The sequence below is a fragment of the Xenopus laevis genome, chromosome 6L (assembly GCF_017654675.1).
Source record: "Xenopus laevis strain J_2021 chromosome 6L, Xenopus_laevis_v10.1, whole genome shotgun sequence".
NCBI classification, from domain to species: domain Eukaryota; kingdom Metazoa; phylum Chordata; class Amphibia; order Anura; family Pipidae; genus Xenopus; species Xenopus laevis.
In genome coordinates, this window is record NC_054381.1 from 51,175,059 (window position 1) to 51,193,763 (window position 18,705).

The 18,705-nt window shown below is 37.3% G+C and overlaps 1 protein-coding gene across 1 annotated transcript in view; it reads right to left on the reverse strand.

The window, feature by feature from the left end:
- Positions 1-18,705, reverse strand: part of gadl1.L (glutamate decarboxylase like 1 L homeolog) — a 143,247-nt gene that overhangs the window by 41,214 nt on the left and 83,328 nt on the right. Inside the window, exon 12 of the mRNA XM_018267472.2 lies at positions 4,964-5,163. Within this exon, the coding sequence (XP_018122961.2) occupies positions 4,964-5,163 (200 nt within the window). The remainder of the gene's footprint in view (positions 1-4,963; positions 5,164-18,705) is intronic.

Sequence of the window (18,705 nt, forward strand, 5' to 3'; positions counted from 1 at the left end):
TCGGGACCTGGGCTTTGCCGTATAACGTATCTTTCTGTAAATTTGGATCTTCATACCTTAAAGGAAAAAAAAACCCTTAATAACACCTACCCTACACAGACCTCCTCCCCCCAGCCTAGGTGCCCCCCTGGGCAAATGCCCCTAGCTCTTTACTTACCCCTCGGTGCAGATTCAGGCATCGGAGATCACAAGGGCCATCTTCAGCCGCTTTGGTAATCTTCGGAATGAGACTGGCGCTTCGGCAATTGCTCCAACTGCTCATGTGCCGCTTCGCCAAACTCATTCCTAAGATTACCTAAGAGAAGAAGATGGCGCCCGTGAACTCCACTGGACAGAATCTGCACGGAGGGGTAAGTAAAGAGTTAGGGTCATTTAAACGGGGGGGGGCACCTAGGCTGGGGGGGAGGGGGGTCTATGTAAGGTAGGGGGGTAGGGTTTTTTTATTAAGGGTTTCTTTCTCCTTTAAGTCTACTAGAAAAACATGTAAACATTAAATAAACCCAATAGGCTGGTTTGGCTTCCAATAAGAATTAATTATATTGTAATTGGGATCAAATACAAGGTACTGTATTATTATTACAGAGAAAAATGAAATCATTTTAAAATTTTGGATTATTCGAATAAAATGGGGTCTATGGGAGATTCCCTTTACATAATTCTGAGCTCTTTAACAGGTTTTCGGATAACGGATCCCATACCTTAGCCATAGCCAAAAAGTGCAGCTAGATTAATAGGCATGTGGATGCCCACTGATACCTGCTTTGACAGGAGCTCTGATGGGAAATGTGTAGTAGAGGCATCACCAACTAGTTGGTTGGAGGAGAAGCTGAAAAGATTTAGAAGATCTCAAAATGAATTCATATGACTTACCAAAAATGAATTCATGTGACGCACCGCCCTGAGCCTTCAGCTCGGGGAGTGGATCAAACCGTATTGATGTAGAGCAGGCACTCAATGAGCAGTTTCTTTACAGAGACATGTAGAATCCAATCATAATTTTTTTTAGGAACACATAAAACTAGCCTTACGTGTTTTGTGTTCAACACTAAGGGGGTTATGTATCAAAGGCAAAGGTTGATTTTGTGAGGTGTGTATGTTTTTTTCCCTACCTTGATTAAACATACAACTCAAATGTTTTCTTATTTATGAAAAAATCTGAATGTAAATCGGGGAGGGGGGGAAATGAATCCTTTGAATTCATTCAGTTTATAGGCTAAAAAACCTTGAATATTTAAAATGTATTCGAAAAACTAAAATAATAAAGGCAAAAAAGATCTTCAAATGGTTAAAGGAACCTCTGCCATCGACTTCTACATGGCCATGACAGGTTTTAGCTGGAGTATTTTCAGATTTGGGCTTTTAACAGCTTTAGGCCATGATAAATCTTGAAAAAAATATTTTTTTCCCCCCGAAAAATTGTAGTTTTTTTTAGTGAAACTAAACCTTTTTGAGAAAACACAACTCAACCTTTAATAAATAACCCCCTTAATCATAGGGATCATAGGGATCATAGGGTTATTGGAGGAGAAGCCCTGTATACAATGACTGAGGGCCCAGGTTTCATTCAAGAGCAGAAAGTTGAGAACTTGTGCTGCTGCGGGGAACTGGAATGTGGGATTTTAGGCTGATTTTTTGAAAAAAAATGTTTCTTTGCTCTTTGAGCTAATAAACTCACATTTACAGCAGAGGCAAGCAAAAAAAAAAAAGAATCTGCAAGATATTTTTCATTATTTTCTGTGAAACGCTGATGTAAGCACACCTATGCCTGTGTAAAAGAGCTGCCTTCGCCCTGCTATTAAAAAGCAAGAATGAAGTGTTCATGCTGTACATAGCTGAATACTAAAAAGGCAATTTACTTAAATTTAAAAAAAAAAATGTAACCATGGTAGCAGTTACTGTCCCTCACTATATTACTGTTTTTCAAAAATGTAAAATCCTATCCAACACATGAAAATGTAATTTACAGAACTGTATAACGATCCACTGTATGAACGAGTGAGGGGCTCTGGCAGCAGAAGTGTCCTTATGTTATAAGGTCAGCAGTCTGGCTCTGAAAACCATATCTATTTACAGAAATGCAGGCACATTAACACTGTGGCCTTCGTGTATTTCTCAATGTCATTTATCAAGGGCGATGCAAGCTGTTACAAAGCTTCAAAAGAAGGATGAAAAGGGTGACAGCTAGGCTACCACCATCTAAGATGCATCGCCAGAAGGAATAATAATGTGTCATTTCAGCCAGAAAAAGAAGGTCACGACCCTAAATGCACTTACTAATGATACTTAGAAAAGATGCAACATTCTATTAACACTAAAGTGACGGAATGGCACTGATACAAAACCAGGGGGGGGGGAAAAAACTAAAAGAAACCCCTAAAAACGAAATGAAGGTTTAGTCACTAAACAAAATTTGCAGAACTTAATTGCCATTCACAGAGGTATGTACATGCATATTAGCTTTTTGCACTTATAACCAATCCACTGAGCAGCCAGCTTTGATTTATTGTACACAAAGTGTAAAACAATTGCACTGGTGCCCTGGGAGTAGGGTTGCCACCCGGCCGGTATTTTACCAGCCTAGCCCGTAAAACACCTGCCAGGGCCGGGCCGGTATTACAAATTCACCGGAAATGTAGCTGCCGGTAATTTGTAATACCATTTACAAAATCCCTTGCCCGCCGATGAAAACTTACATTTTCGTTGGCCCTTTTGTGACACTACCCCAGTGGCTCTGCCTCTTTTGCGGGCCCTCATCGGCTCCGCCCCTTTTTGCATCACATTCCGCCCCTTTTTTTTAAAAAGGTGGCAACCCAGGCTGGGAGTGATGACATTCCGATATATATAATAACTGGCACTGCAATTTGCACATGATTTGGTGATACTGAGTATGGTTTTTCTGCTTTTAAATGGTTCATTTACACACCATTTCATTTACACACCACTTCATTTACACACCATTTCATTTACACACCATTTCATTTACACACCACTTCATTTACACACCATTTCATTTACACACCATTTCATTTACACACCATTTCATTTACACACCACTTCATTTACACACCATTTCATTTACACACCATTTCATTTACACACCATTTCATTTACACACCACTTCATTTACACACCATTTCATTTACACACCACTTCATTTACACACCATTTCATTTACACACCACTTCATTTACACACCATTTCATTTACACACCACTTCATTTACACACCATTTCATTTACACACCATTTCATTTACACACCATTTCATTTACACACCACTTCATTTACACACCATTTCATTTACACGCCATTTCATTTACACACCATTTCATTTACACACCACTTCATTTACACACCATTTCATTTACACACCATTTCATTTACACACCATTTCATTTACACACCACTTCATTTACACACCATTTCATTTACACACCACTTCCTTTACACACCATTTCATTTACACACCATTTCATTTACACACCATTCCAACATGAGTTCAATGAATAGGACGTGTGATGAACAATTGATTTAAAAATAGCTATGGTTTATGTTTTTTCTGGCACTAAAAGAGGAAAAGAAAGCAGTTTCACTGAAGCACTGCCCGTCATTTCCTGGTTCTGCCGAGTGGAGAAGCTGATACTTATTACCAGACCTTGACAAGGCCACTGATAATGAGCTTCTCAAAAGCAGCAGCTTAGAATAGGTAGGGGTTTTTGGTCTAAGGGAGAGGGACTGGGGAATGGGGGGGTGAGAGTTCAGTAAAATACATTTAGTTTACAGTTAGGGGTAGATTTACTAAGTTCGAGTGAATTTTCAAAGTACAAAAAGTTCGAATTTCGAAGTAATTTTTTGGATACTTCGACCATTGAATAGGATACTAAGACTTTGAATTTACTTTGACCTCGATTCGAAGTAAAAATCGTAAGACTATTCGACCATTCGATAATCAAAGTACTGTCTCTTTAAAAAAACTTCGACTTCGATACTTCGCCATCTTACACCTGCCGAAGTGCTATGTTAGCCTATGGGGACCTTCCAGAGCAATTTTCTATGCTTTTTATATTCGAAGGAAAATCGTACGATAAAATCGTTTGAATCGTGCGATTCGAAGTATGATCGGAGTAAGATCGTACGATCGTACTACGATCATAATACGATCGTACAATGAATAAAATCCTCTGACTTCGAATTCGAATGTCGGAGGATTCTATTTGATGGTTGAATTTCGAAGTATTTTCCACTTCGAAATTCGACCCTTGATAAATCTGCCCCTTAGTGTTTTGCAATGGCACAAATTAGGAAAATATGGATTTTTTTTTCTCTAGTCAGAATGCATTTTCAACACAATGCTGTTAGTATAGTGCTCATTTGTAGTAAAGGTATTGTTCACTTAATAACTGTCCCTTTAATCACAGTACAAAGTTCAAAAATGTGTAAAACATTTTAGGCACAGCCCCCATTAACGTCTGTAGGTTGTAGAGTATTTCATTCCTGTTTTTGGAGAGATAAATCTCAAAAATTTTAAAATAACTCAATAACTCAAATATATTCGAGATTTTATATTTTAGCTGTGGTTTTTCTTGCAACACAAGTTTTAATATATTTTCTACATACCACTCCAAACTCTCTGGTGATATTTAAATATAACTCAATAACTCAAATATATTCAAGATTCCTGGTTTTCAATACTGTACATGTTCCAACTTTGTTCAACTGAACCACATCCAAACTCTCTGGCTGAAGTCAGGTGGCTTTAAATAGGCAGTCATTTGAATGAGATACTGGAAGATGAAAAGGATATGGAAGAGCTGGAGATACTGTTAACATCAGAGCTCTAACCTACTGGGTCTGAGGGAGGCAAGAGATTATCTAGTGATATGTTCCTACAAAAACTGCAATGTGTCAGAATCTCTTTTATACAATACCTGCTTCATAAATCATTGCTATAAAAAACGTATTACCTTGTCAGTGCAAGAGCACGGTTTATCCTCTCCTCCAGTCCTGTGGTCCCCAATGCTTTCCACATCATCCAGAACTTGAAAGCATCTGCACGCCGACTGCACTGAACAGATTTGTCCCCTGTATCATATTGCACATCATAAAATTTATCTTGCTGGAAGAGATAGGTGGCTTCTGCAGAATGACAGCGCTTCAGCAGGCCCTGCAAAAACAAATACCTGTGCATTAACATTTCATCAGCTAATTCATTTTGAATCTGGACATTAAAAACCTGTCTTTTTTAAACTATATAATAGTTCTTGAAGTATACAGAGCGCACTCCATTCACCCAAAAATCACAGCCTGGGTGCCAGTCTAGAAACAATACAAATCGAAGGCAAGTTGACGGCACACCACGAACATCTTTACAACTGGATCTGCTTGAAAATCAGTAGAAGTTTGATAAACCTCTACAGATTTTCAAGCAGATCCAGTTGTAAAGATGTCCATGGTGTGCCGTCAACTTGCCTTCGACATTTTTATTTAAGTAGTAAGACCTGTGAGTGCGGACCTTCTTGGGTTTCTTGTGGATAAAATTATGGATACTGCACCCAGGCATATGAACTTTTTATTCGAGAGTGCTGGCTTTCCTTGGTATTATATATATATATATATATTCACTATATATATATATATATATATATATATATATATATATATATATATATATATATATATAATCATTGGATAAGGACCCGCACTCCGATATTTCGTGAAAAAAGATTTTTTTATTTTAACTTGTGCATCCTATATTTAAATAAATAAATAAATAAATAAATAAATAAATAAATAAATAAATAAATAAATAAAATAAATAAATAAATAAATAAATAAATAAATAAATCTTTTTTCACGAAATATCGGAGTGCGGGTCCTTATCCAATGATTGTATGCTGAAGCTTTGACCCAGCACCCACAGTATCTTCAAGACTGGATCTGAGTGCAAGCGTTTTTCTACATATATATATATATATATATATATATATATATATATATATATATATATATATATATATATATATATATATATATATATATATATATATAGCAATTTGGGAAGCCGGGGGATTCACTCACATTACTGAGCAATGGGAAGCAGGGGGTGTATTTATTTATTTATTTTTTGAGGCACATTTAATATTTACATATATTATAGGTTTATGGGCCCAATGTACACGTACATCTAGAGATATCTTTGAATGGGTGTGCCTGCGCAGTAGAGATGTCATGGATCCTCGACAGTTGTATTAGTAAACACACTATGGTGGGACACACAGGTGGGAGATATTATATCTAGACATCTCCCACACATAGGCTGGGCTTGGATTTTACAACCTGAGGATAGGAATAGCTGCAGGGGCCACTAAGCTTAATTTGATTACTATATGAATATCTGCAGGGTGCTACTAGCTGTTAATTGAGTGGCAGTTTTTATACTTGACACATATTTGATACATTAATCAGCATATCAGATGGATAGAACTTCAGAGCAGGCCTGTTGTCATTCCTTGATATACCTTTTGTAACATTTTATGCAACATTGTTTAACGCTGAGATAAAGAAGTGAATACCAGCAAAGGTTACATAATATCGTGTTTTTAGCAATAGTTTGGTTTTATTGTTTAAAAGTTGAGATTATTAACAAATGCTTTCTGTATATGTGCTATGCATTTTTAACATGTTTATATGCAGGTCATTAGTGGCACTTTTATGGCAGTTACGTTTCGGTGATGCAATAACACGTCAGTCCCAATTTGTCTATGTTCAATGTTTTAATGTGATGAGGGCCTTCAATCATTTTGTTTATTGTGGGCATGTATCCCTATTTTGCAAAATCACATGTAGTCAACATGATCAGCACTTGCACTAACTGCAACCCATGCAGATGCACCTAGATCTGTATATAATCAGGCTCATACAGTGCAGCATGACACATTCTTTTTTCCTATTGAATTGAATGGCTTTTCTCTAAAATATGCGGCACTGTGATATATTTGATTATTAAAAGTTCCTCCTGTTTGATCTGCTGAAATTCTCCACTGGCTCTTTAAAATCGAAATGATCTCTGCAAAAACTGTGATAGCTCATCAGGAACTGACATCTGTTTACATACTTTCATTTTGTGCACATTTTTGGAGCTCTGTACTGTCTAGCTATAAAACCTAACTGCTTTTCAACAGAACATTAAATACTGTCTCAAGAAAACAATTCAATCTTTTCTAAATGCTAGACAAATTGAGTTTTGCTGCATTTCAGCAAAACAGAGTTCAATTTTCTTAAAACATACTCCCGATTCAGCTTTTTGCATGTTGAAGCAAAATGCCATATGTACTACTGGAATGCTTAAACTGATCTGCTCCTTTTATATTTATTGGATGATAATATTAAAGGGAATCTGTTGCGTGCTGTTTGTGTGTAAATTTATACCTCCAATGTTTTTTTTATTAATAAATTAATAATATAGTGAAATCTCAATTTTACATCCCCTGGTTTTAAGTTTTCCCTCATTTTACATTGTTGTTTTACATTTCCCTGATTTTACATTTTTCTGGATTTTACACCATTTTGGTTTCCTGAAAAACATAAAATGTAATTTAGAATTATTTGTATTTAGTAATTACATATTATGGGTGCCTCATGCCACCTGTAGGTACCTCATCATCAACAATCATTGTTGAATTTAGCACCCGGCATCTTTAGAGAGGTTTTGAAGGTTTAGGGGGAAAGAAAAGCAAAATTTTCTACAGACAGGCTGAAGCTTGAGAGAAGCACTGCGTAACTTGTCGGTGCTATATAAATAAATGATAAGAGAAACCTCACAGTCTGGAATGAGGTTGTGAGATCAGAGGAGAGGCAAATATCAGAGAGGTAGAGCATCTGAGCATTTCTAGGCTAGCACTGCTGCCTTGCAGTGTTGGGGTCTTGGGTTCAGTTCCATACAGGGCACCATCTGCAATGAGTTTGTATGTTCTCCCTCTGCTTGCAGTGGTTTCATCCCACACTCCAAAAACATAAAACATACATAGGTTAGGTAGGTCAATTGGCTCCTGATGAAAATGGCCCTAGCGTGTGTGAATGAGACAGGGACTTCAAGCTCCACTGGGGTTTAAATCTAAGATCCCTAAAATTCATACAGTGTTCTTGTGTGTTTTTTTTATTGTATTGCATATGATGCTTGTACTTTGAACCTTTACCTCCTGACTAAAGGTGGCCATACACGGAGAGATCCGCTCGTTTGGTGATGTCGCCAAACGAGTGGATCTCTCTCTGATATGCCCACCTTGAGGTGGGCAATATCGGGCTGATCCGATCGTGGGCCCTAGGGCCCAACGATCGGATCCTAGCGAACGCGAATGGGCGGTTGGATCGCGAGGCCGCATCAACGAGCAGATGCGGCTGCGATCCAACGGGGTTTTTAGTCCCATCCGATCGAGATCTGGCCGACTTTTGGCCAGATCTCGATCGGGGAAGCCCGTCGGGGGCCCCCATACACGGACCCCCATACACGGGCCAATAAGCTGCCGACTCGGTCTGTCGGCAGCTTTTATCGGCCCGTGTATGGCCACCTTAAATCAACTTAAACTCAATCATTACATTATATAAAGTTATTATTAGTTATAAAAAGCTTTTCCCAATGCCCCAATAAGTGGAAGTTCAAAAGTAGTTAGGCGATATGGGGGGTAGGTATTGTTGACACGCAGAGGGAATAAGCAGTGCATACTGCCTATATACAGTCATGCTACACAAACTTTGCACCTTTTGTTTCATTATCCCCACAGTGCTCTGCTCTATATCTGTGTTGTAAACAGCTATGACTTGTAGTGCAGACACAGCTGATTTGTACAAAGCATTTATAGAGGAGATCAGCCAACAGTATAAAAACTGCAGGAAAATGTGCACATACACCGTTAATGGTCTCTGAATAGCAATCAAACCCCATATTATTTTTTGAGTTGTTCTTGGTAAAATGCTCAAAATATACAGTCATAAAAACACTGAATGGCACCTTGAGTGAAAACAAGAAAATTACAAAGTCTGTACTAATAATGCAGAAAAGAGACTAAATAAAAATAATGAAATCAAACAAGTCACTTTTATTCCCATATTCACAGACTGATATAGGGAAAAATGACTTTTTGGGATTATCACATGATACAAAAGAGATAAATCAATGTCTAGCCTCTGAGGCTGTTTGCGACAGAGACATTTACACAACAATTCTCTGCTTAGCTTTTGTGATTTTGTAAGTATTTCACTGTATATTAGTTTTCAGCAGCTTTCTATTGGAATATCAGTGAAAAGGGTTTTATTGCCATGGCAAGACACTTAGGGGGTTATTTATAAGTATACAAAATTTGAGGGTTGTGCAAGCACTCTAAAGGCTAAATTAAAGTATATTTAAGTATAATGGAAGTGCTACTTACAATGCACTTCCCTGGTCCCGTTTTATAAGTAATTCAGTACATATGCAAGTGCAGGGGTTTTTAGTTACAAAGTTATGATCATAAAGTTGAAAAGCCACCATACCACATCAAGGTAAACCCCATAAGGCGGTCCCTAACTTGTTTACCTCTGGTCATAGTAGTATAAAAGGATCTTGTGCCTCTCTGTGGACTCTTGACTGTGTGTTACTTATACAAAGATTAGAATAAATCCAAAATCCGCACACTTAGGGGCACATTTACTAAGGGTCGAATATCGAGGGTTAATTAACCCTCAGTATTCGACCCTCGAAGTAAAATCCTTCGCAAATACCTCGATCGAAAGATCAAAGGAAAAATCATTCGATCAAACGATTAAATCCTTCGAAACGAACGATTCGAAGGATTTTAATCCATCGATCGAAGGATTTTCCTTCTATGAAAAAAAAGCTTAGAAATCTTATGGAGAAGGTCGGTAGGTTTAAAGTGGCGAAGTAGGTAGTCGAGGTTTTTTTTAAAGAGACAGTACTTCGACATCGACTTCGACAATAGTAGCCTATTCGATGGTCGAAGTACCCAAAAAAAACCCGTAGAAATTCTACGTTTTTTTCATTCGAATCCTTCACTCGAGCTTAGTAAATGTGCCCCATATTCTTACATCATATCAAAATAATAATCATTAAAATCTTTACATAATATGAAAATATATTTCCATTTTCTGTCTTTATTAGCACAGTAAAAATGATTAAAGTAAATAAAATATACACAATATCGTATCCTCTGTGCTGCTGTCAGGATTAGCCTTGTTTTCTTCATAGTTTATATTCAGTACTATCAATTTATTCATGGCACCTAAGGGAATGCATTTCACTGCACCAAAGGTCACAAAATAGCTTTATGACTTGGAAAACCCATTTAGGAAAACATTTATGACAAATCATTGGTCTAATCCAAAGTAACACGCATTATCAGAGACTGTAGACCCCTCTCTGGAGTGCAGGTGATAAGGGAGGTTATTTTCATTGTGTGTTGCTTATCTAACTATAGACTAGTCAGTACAGATGATATTAATGTGAAATGAATCTAACTTGGCCCATAGCCCGCTGAGATAGAAATTGCTGTCAGTATCTCTGTCACAGCAGAATGCACAAGCATTCCTTTCATTTCCTTATGTGTTTGTAGAATGCCTTTTGCATTGGCCAATAAAACATGTTATCAAATGGTAAGCCATATTCTCAGTTCTCTAAATTATCAACGTCCACGTCATAGGATTAACATACATTATGAAAAGTGTATACTGTACAAAGGACTGCAATAACACAATTACATTGAAAATGGTTCTATATAAATTAAGAATTATAAATAAAATAGAAACTCATGAATCGAATATTATTTGATATTTTCATATTTCTGTTTCTTAGTAGGTTTATATTCACTAACAATCCAAACAACAATAATATAATTTTCTTACATTCTAGCTAAAATAATACCCTATGTGTCACAGAACCTAGACTCTACATTTTGTAGCTAAAAGGCTCCAAGTGCCACAGAAAGTAAATTCTATGGGGCAGATTTTCTAAGGGCGAAGTGACTAATACTTTCAGGCACTTCGCCGATTTAATAACGGGCGCAGGCGTAAATTTGCTAGCGAAAGAGACAGATGCTACCGGTCATTCGCACTCCATTGCCAGAGTGAAAATTTGCCTGAATTGACGTTACTCTGCAAATTCACAAAAATGCGGATTTTACTGAACGATACCTCTTGCGCCAGCTCAGATTAAGCAAAGTGCATTGGAGTGCATACATTTTCCCAAATCTTCTGTTACTTACATCATATTTTTAGTGGAAAAAGTTTCTAAGTCCCAAAAAACACTGGCGTCTTTTCCTTTTTTTCATAGTCATAGCCTGCAAAAATTGTTTTTGGGTAATCGGATTCCCCCAATTCCCCCACATTTTCTATCATATGGAACATAAACTATACAGTGGGCTCATGTGTAGGGCATTATAACAACTCTATTTTCTTTATTAAAGGAAAACTATACCCCAAAAATGAATACTTAAGCAACAGATAGTTTATATCAAATTGAATGACATATTAAAAAATCTTACCAAACTGGAATATACATTTACATAAATATTGCCCTTTTACATCTCTTGCCTTGAACCACCATTTCGTGACTCTATCTGTGCTGCCTCAGAGATCACCTGACCAGAAATACTACAACACTAACTGTAACAGGAAGAAGTGAGGAAGCAAAAGGCAGAACTCTGTCTGTTAATTGGCTCATGTGACCTTACATGTGGTTTGTTTATGTGCACAGTGAATCTTACGATCTCAGGGGGCGGCCATTATTTTTAAAATGGCAATTTTCTATTTATGATTACCCAATGGCACATACTACTAAAAAATTATACTATTATGATAATGGTTCATTTACATGAAGCAGGGTTTTACACATGAGCTGTTTTACTCAGTATCTTTTAATAGAGACCTACATTGATTGGGGGGTATAGTTTTCCTTTAAGGTTCCCTGGACTTGTGAATGTAATGTATTTGTTGCAACATATACGTCAATTCAACTTAATAATTTGCCGTCGTATGCAAATTAGCCTGAGTGAAGACCTCTAAGGAAGTTGCGCTAGGCATAATTGAACGCTAGCGCATCTTCGCATCGTCAGCGTTTGGCCCCCTGGACGCAACTTCGTATTTTAGTAAATTAGTGTTGTCTGAGTGAATTTACGCCTGACGAAGTGTTGCGATGGATGCAAAGTAATCGCTGGATACTTTTCGCCACTCAGTAAATTTACCCCTATATGTTCTGGAACAATTCCAAGTGGGGAAGCAATGGTGCAGCCTTTAAAGCTGCTACTTTCTCTATTCAATCTGTTGCCCCTAGGGAACGAACAGTTCCTTGGATGCGATTGGCCACAAGACCCAAGGCAGCAGACACATGGAAACAGTGAGTCTGCATCCTGTGAGTCCCATGATTATGTGCATGATGGTGACCTTTCTCCAAATCCAAGGGTCCCCCTGCTTCTCCAGACTACCTGCCTTGCCAAGAAAGTGCTACACAGACCTAAAAAATGCAATTGCAAATCAGAATTGCTTATTTTCTAGTTGCGCTGGAAATGCAATAAAATGACTAAAAATGCAACCCTAAATCACTAAAAATTTGTTAAAATTGTGATGATCGAGTGCAGGGTGTAGCAGAACTGCCAAAATCCACACAAGGATGCCAAAGTACAGAGTAGCAAATGAAGAAATCCAATGGCACACAGGGCTTATGCAACACCTTAAGTGTTTCTTATGGAGTGCGGTGCAACGTTTCGGGGGCAAACCCCTTTGTCAAGCATTGTGCCATTGGATTTCTTTGTTTGCAAGGTCTATTGGGAGGTGAGCGAACTCCACCATTGAGCACCAGATATGAAAATTGTACCTATAAGAAAAGTCAACCCAGTTAAACAGTTTCCATGTTGTTGGAGCTATGGTTTGAGAAACCCCATACATTCTCTAAAGTGCCAGGACTCCTACAGCATACCCTGTGCTCCATCTTCTTTAGTTTGTGTTTTTGAATTAAACATTGTAAATGCACAACAGATGAACACCCATATTTGATTTTTGGATACAAGTAACTGGCAACTCCAGTCTGGCATGTAAAACTAGAGATAAGCAAACCACTTGATTTTGCTTTGTTTTGTTGACAATTGGGAAATAAAGAAAATGTGTTTAATTTTGCAAGGGAACCCCCTCAGAGGAAACAAATAGCAAACTCCATGTTAAATGATGTCGCATTCCACTGACTCGAGCCAAAACTTTGTTTTAATTTCCATATATGGAATGATTCACCAGCTTGGATGCTTTTGATTTTTATAGGAAATCTGAATTATTTTTCTCATCTCTTTGCAGAAACATTGGTGTCTGGCCTCATGTAACTGTGATTTCAAGGGATTATGTAATATATGTAATATACAGTTTCTAACTTTTATCACATTAGCCATTCAATGACAAGAAAAGCCGGAAAAACTGTGGGTAACAATATTTTTAAACCACAAAGATTTCTCCTTGTAAATATTTCTGGCAAAAAAAACCCAATGTGCCACACTGCCGCTTACCTCTTCAGTTTTATTTTCATGTATACTCACATATGCACAGTAGAGTAGAATATTTTGCGCTCGGGACAACTGAGAAAGGTAAGCAGAATGGCAGCTCCCCAAGTGAATTTGTTTTTTCTAGTCTTTTAAGTGTCTTATTTGTCCTATCCCTGAAAGTGGTGGGGTAGGTTTAGATGTGTTACATGAATTGCAAGCTGCTAGGAAAAACGTTTTTCCCTTAACTTTGGTAACATACATTTGACAGTCAACAGGCTATCAGTTTCTTTGTTGAATTTCCTTGTAGATTCAGTAGGTGTTGATGCCAGTCTAGCCATTTATGTTCTCAACAAATGTCTAATACCAAGAGAAATGTATAATGGAATTGTACCTGCACTTTGCTGCATCATATATTCCATACATACCATATAAAGAATACCATACTTAATTTATGCAATAATATAGATTTCACCCCTATTCCTCTGCTCCACATTCAATTTAATATGACACTGGATTTACACAGCTACTATTTGGGGGCTCCGGGGCCATTGTTTTTTACTCAATTTCCTATGGCAGGATCATTTTTCTTCTGTAGAATATTAATTATGAGTAACAGTCACAGTCACATTTCATTTTCAGAATAGCAATCCAAGCAAGAATCATTGCAGATCATAATAGCAGTTTCGCTTTTGGGAATTATATCTAGAGGCTGTTCAGTGAAGTGTGCTTTTTTATATTGTTTTACACCCTGCAGTGTGGGCTCTGTACTTGCTGTTCACTAAAAGGAAACAGATATGCGTGTGTGGCTGAGCTCTCACTTGCAGAATAACAAGGTAAAAAGGTATAAAATTTGATCTTGGTATTACTCATTCATCTGCCTCTCATATCTAGCCCATTTTTTGTTTTTTATCAGACAACTACAGCAAAGTTGTACCAGGGGGCAAATTTACTTATGGTCGAATATCGAGGGTTAATTAACCCTCGATATTCGACTGTCGAAGTTAAATCCTTCGACTTCAAATATCGAATGTAGTATGTCAAAGTCATACCTGGTAGTCAGGTGATCCCACTGGTGGCCAATAAAAGGGCAGCCAAGTTTGGGAGTTTTACTTTGAAAACAGCAAGTAAGTTGCAGGTAAAACTTAGTCCCTTTGTAAAATGTATAATGAAGCAATAGAATTCTTAATGAATCGGATACAAGTTGAGCGTAGGACTGGCCAGATATGGGATGACTTTGACGTAGTTGGCCAGCTTAAATATATTGCAATATATGGACAAACAATCCCTGTTTTGTTTAAAGGGTAAGGCTTTTTTTAGTAGCAGTATGCACAAAATGTCTCAATGTCCTAAATATATTGATTATGGGTTGAGGGCAGAGGACCTCTTGTATTTGTATATATTTATTAAAGGTACTCTTTGTACTTCCGGACAGTTGCACTTACCAGTGCCACCTCCCAACCTGCTCAAGTGAATAGTGCACAAATTTTACCACCATTTTGTTAGTTTCACCTTTTGCTAATACATCGTAAGCTCTTTCGTTTGGGGACTTGGTTTCAGCTGTGTATTAAAGCTCCTAGAACTTAAGTTATTATTTTCTAATTTGTATTGACTGCAAACTTGTGTGTGTTTTATGCCTTGTAAAGCACTAAATCCATTTTTGGTACTATATAAATATATACAAGCGCGCATATTTATGCTAGGTATGCTGGAATTGACGGTAATTTATTTATTCAAGTGAATAACACACTAATGCTGTTTGTTGACAACCTGTCACCCAGGAGTCTATGGGCGTTTTTTTATGGCAAAACAATGACAAAAAAATTCACTCATCACTACTACTGCTGCAGCTGAAGTAAAAGTACTTTCTCTCTCTAAGAGCAAAGAAACATGAGGAGAAATAAGTAAGACAATAAGTAGTGTTAAGAAAAATGTTTCTACTGGTATGAATTTGTATCAAATTTCCACATTTTGCGGCTGGTGAATATTTTGGTGAAACCACTGCAAAATAACACCCATGTGGGGGAATGTAATATGCTTCGTTAGGGCAAAAAACATTTGCAAAGACCATTGCAAATGTTAGTAACCAAGTTTGCATCCTTTTTGATTGATTATAGACCTCATCGCAGTGTATGTAATAAAATTTCGCAATCACAAAGCGGATTTTGCGACAAAATATTTAACAAACTCCAGAGCAGGTATCACTTTGCTTAGTGATGTAATATTCACCAGCGAATGATCTTACAGTGCTTTTAGGACATGACCTTATTATATGAAAATGATCCAATGTTCTGTCTTGGGACAGAGAGCACAAGAATAACTTCAACTAGTTACAGTATGTGTCACATACATATGTTGCAGACAGGGCCACCATCTATAAGGGCATCTCTTTGACTTGGATCCCTGAATTGCTGAAAGTATCTTTATTTGTCCCACTCTTACATATTTTATACATACAAACACATTTCTATTATATCTATAGCACTGCAGTGTGGTTAAAATCCATTTGAATGTAGAGGAGTTTAGACTTGGAATCGCCAGGGAATTTGGAAAACGACAGGTGCTGAATCACCATAAGATTATCTTTTGACAGAGTACGATACAAGTTGTAGTTCAAGGTCAAAGCTAACTGCTAGAGGCCGAATCAGCTTCTTATTGCTCCCTTGAAGTTGCTCCCTCATGTGCCAAGAGTTCATTAGTTCTGCTGTAATCCCTTTGGAAACAAGCAAGCCAGTTCTTTGGGGTCTGCATATTTAAGCCTTATTCTATGGAATACATGTTATCAATAAAAGCTATTTTTCAGTAGTATAATAGATTTGCTTTGATTGATGAAATCAAACCTTTTATTATCATTTATTGTAGTCTTAATTATTTTAGAAATACAATTAGCTTTAATAATGATTTATCTCCCTGTCTTGTTTGAGGTTTTATATCGATTGTTTTAATGCTCTTCTTCTCTGTTACACAACTAATACTGATCTTCTACATACTTTCTTTTACACAGCTGCTAGAAAAGTCGCTAACCTTTCTAGAAGAGTCACAAGCCATTCTAATTAGATGCAAGCAAACAAATTGTTTATGCACTTCCTGTTTATTCAGTTAACTCGGCATTTCTAACTGTCTACAACGCAGTTGTTGCACAGATTTGTATAATTTAATAAAGGGGTTGTTCACGTTTGAGTTAACTTTTAGTATGATGTAGAGAGAGATATTCTGAGACATTTTGCAATTGCTTTTCATTGTTTATTATTTGTGGTTTTTGCGTTATTTCGCTTTTTATTCAGCAGCTCTCCAGTTTGCAATTTCAGCAATAAGGTTGGTAGGGTTTAAATTACCATAGCAGCCATGCATTGATTTGAATGGGGAACTGGGCTATGAATAGGAGAGGCCTGATTAGAAAGATGAGTAATAAAAAGTAGCAATAGCAATATATTTTTAGCCTTCCAGAACACTTGTGACCCCATTTGAAAGATGGAAAGAGTCAAAAGAAAAAAGCAAATCATTAAAAAACTATAAAAAAAAAGAATAACAAAGACAAAGAAAAGTTGCTTAGAAATGGTCATTCTATAAAATACTAAAGGGATTATTTATTAAACTCCGAATGCCAAAACTCGAAAAATGTAACTTTTTTTACAGGTTTTAGGTGGCGAAGTAGAGGGTCGAAGTTTTTTTTAAAATGGCCGAATATTCGAACGATGTTTAGTTTGAATCGTTCGATTCGAAGTCAAAGTCTTAGTCAAAGGTCGAAGTAACCAATTCGATGGTCGAAGTAGCCAAAAAAAAACATTTTCAAATTCAAAGTTTTTTTTATTCTATTCCTTCACTCTAACTAAATAAATGGGCCCCTTAGTAAAAGACCCCGGTATGTTATAATATCCTGCCCATGTTTCTCATTTCTGCAGTATAAATGGGCTAGAATCTAATAAATATAATCCATGAAGTGAAATGATCATTTTGACGCTGTTGCATTTATTCTAATGTTTAAAGACTGTTCAAACTATGTCCATCTGATGCAAATTTCTGCTGCCTTTATTCCATGTATGGGTCCATTAACCTAACATTCATCGGGCAGTCATGAAAAGGCAGCACAAGGTACATATCTAAGTAAACTAAACAAAGTTCTTACGCGCTTAACGTTGCAATTTATCTTCGGGAAATTGAAGCGATTACTGAAGCACATCACTGTTTCACTTCAAATAGATTGTGTGAAACAAGCTTGACTACATTTAAAAAGGTTTGTAAATATATCGACGGGGTCAATAGAGTGGAGTATGTGTTTGGATTTCAAAAGGGTTTCACGCTGTTCAGTTTGAAAATAATTGCTGCAATGATTTACATTGTGAGCAAACAAAATCTTATTGCACTTATGCTTTTTTCTGCTCAATAATTGTGCCCAAATACATGGCAAATGGTTACTATTTTCAGAAAAGACAGAAATGTAGGAGTACACGTATATATATATATATATATATATATATATATATATATATACACATATATATATATATATGTACGCTTTATATATGGACCTACTTCATGTGCCCGAAGACTTAGCTTTTTTGCTTTTAGAATGGGACAGGATGAGTTGCGCCTCTCGAATATAATGGTGATTGCTTTCAGCAGCATTGCCTCTCAAAGGGGCAGCAGATGGACAGCACAGAGACATCCACAGAATACCCGTTTGCTTGCACATCATTCTGAGGTTGCAATTAAATACCACGGGTAGAAGTGTTCTGTTGCCACATCCCAAGGGGTGCAAAGTTGAGCTTGGGTTCTATAGAACCATATGATTTCTAACAAGGCCTTTGATGCACTGTATTTCTTTTAAGCATATAGCAACATGTATTTTAGAAATGCTTTTTCTAATCTGTATGCATAACAAATCACTTAATAAACATTCATAGAATGCTCATGCAACATGTTGTTATGTTTTAGGCAGAAGAGGTGCCTGTTCAAGATTCTTCTGCCTACCCCTTATTCTGATTCGCTCCCTTCTGCAGCTTTCGCCTACCCCTGGTGCTCGCCTCTCTGTCCCTCCCCTCTCCTCCCCTCTGTCCCTCCCCTGTCCTTACATTTCCCCTTTTGTTGTCCTCCCTGATGTTATGGAGCACCCACACACACATGAGCGGGGGGCAGGGCTAGCAGACCCGGTTGTCTAGGGTGCCTGGTTGGCTTGGTGCCTGGTTGGCTTGGCCCGG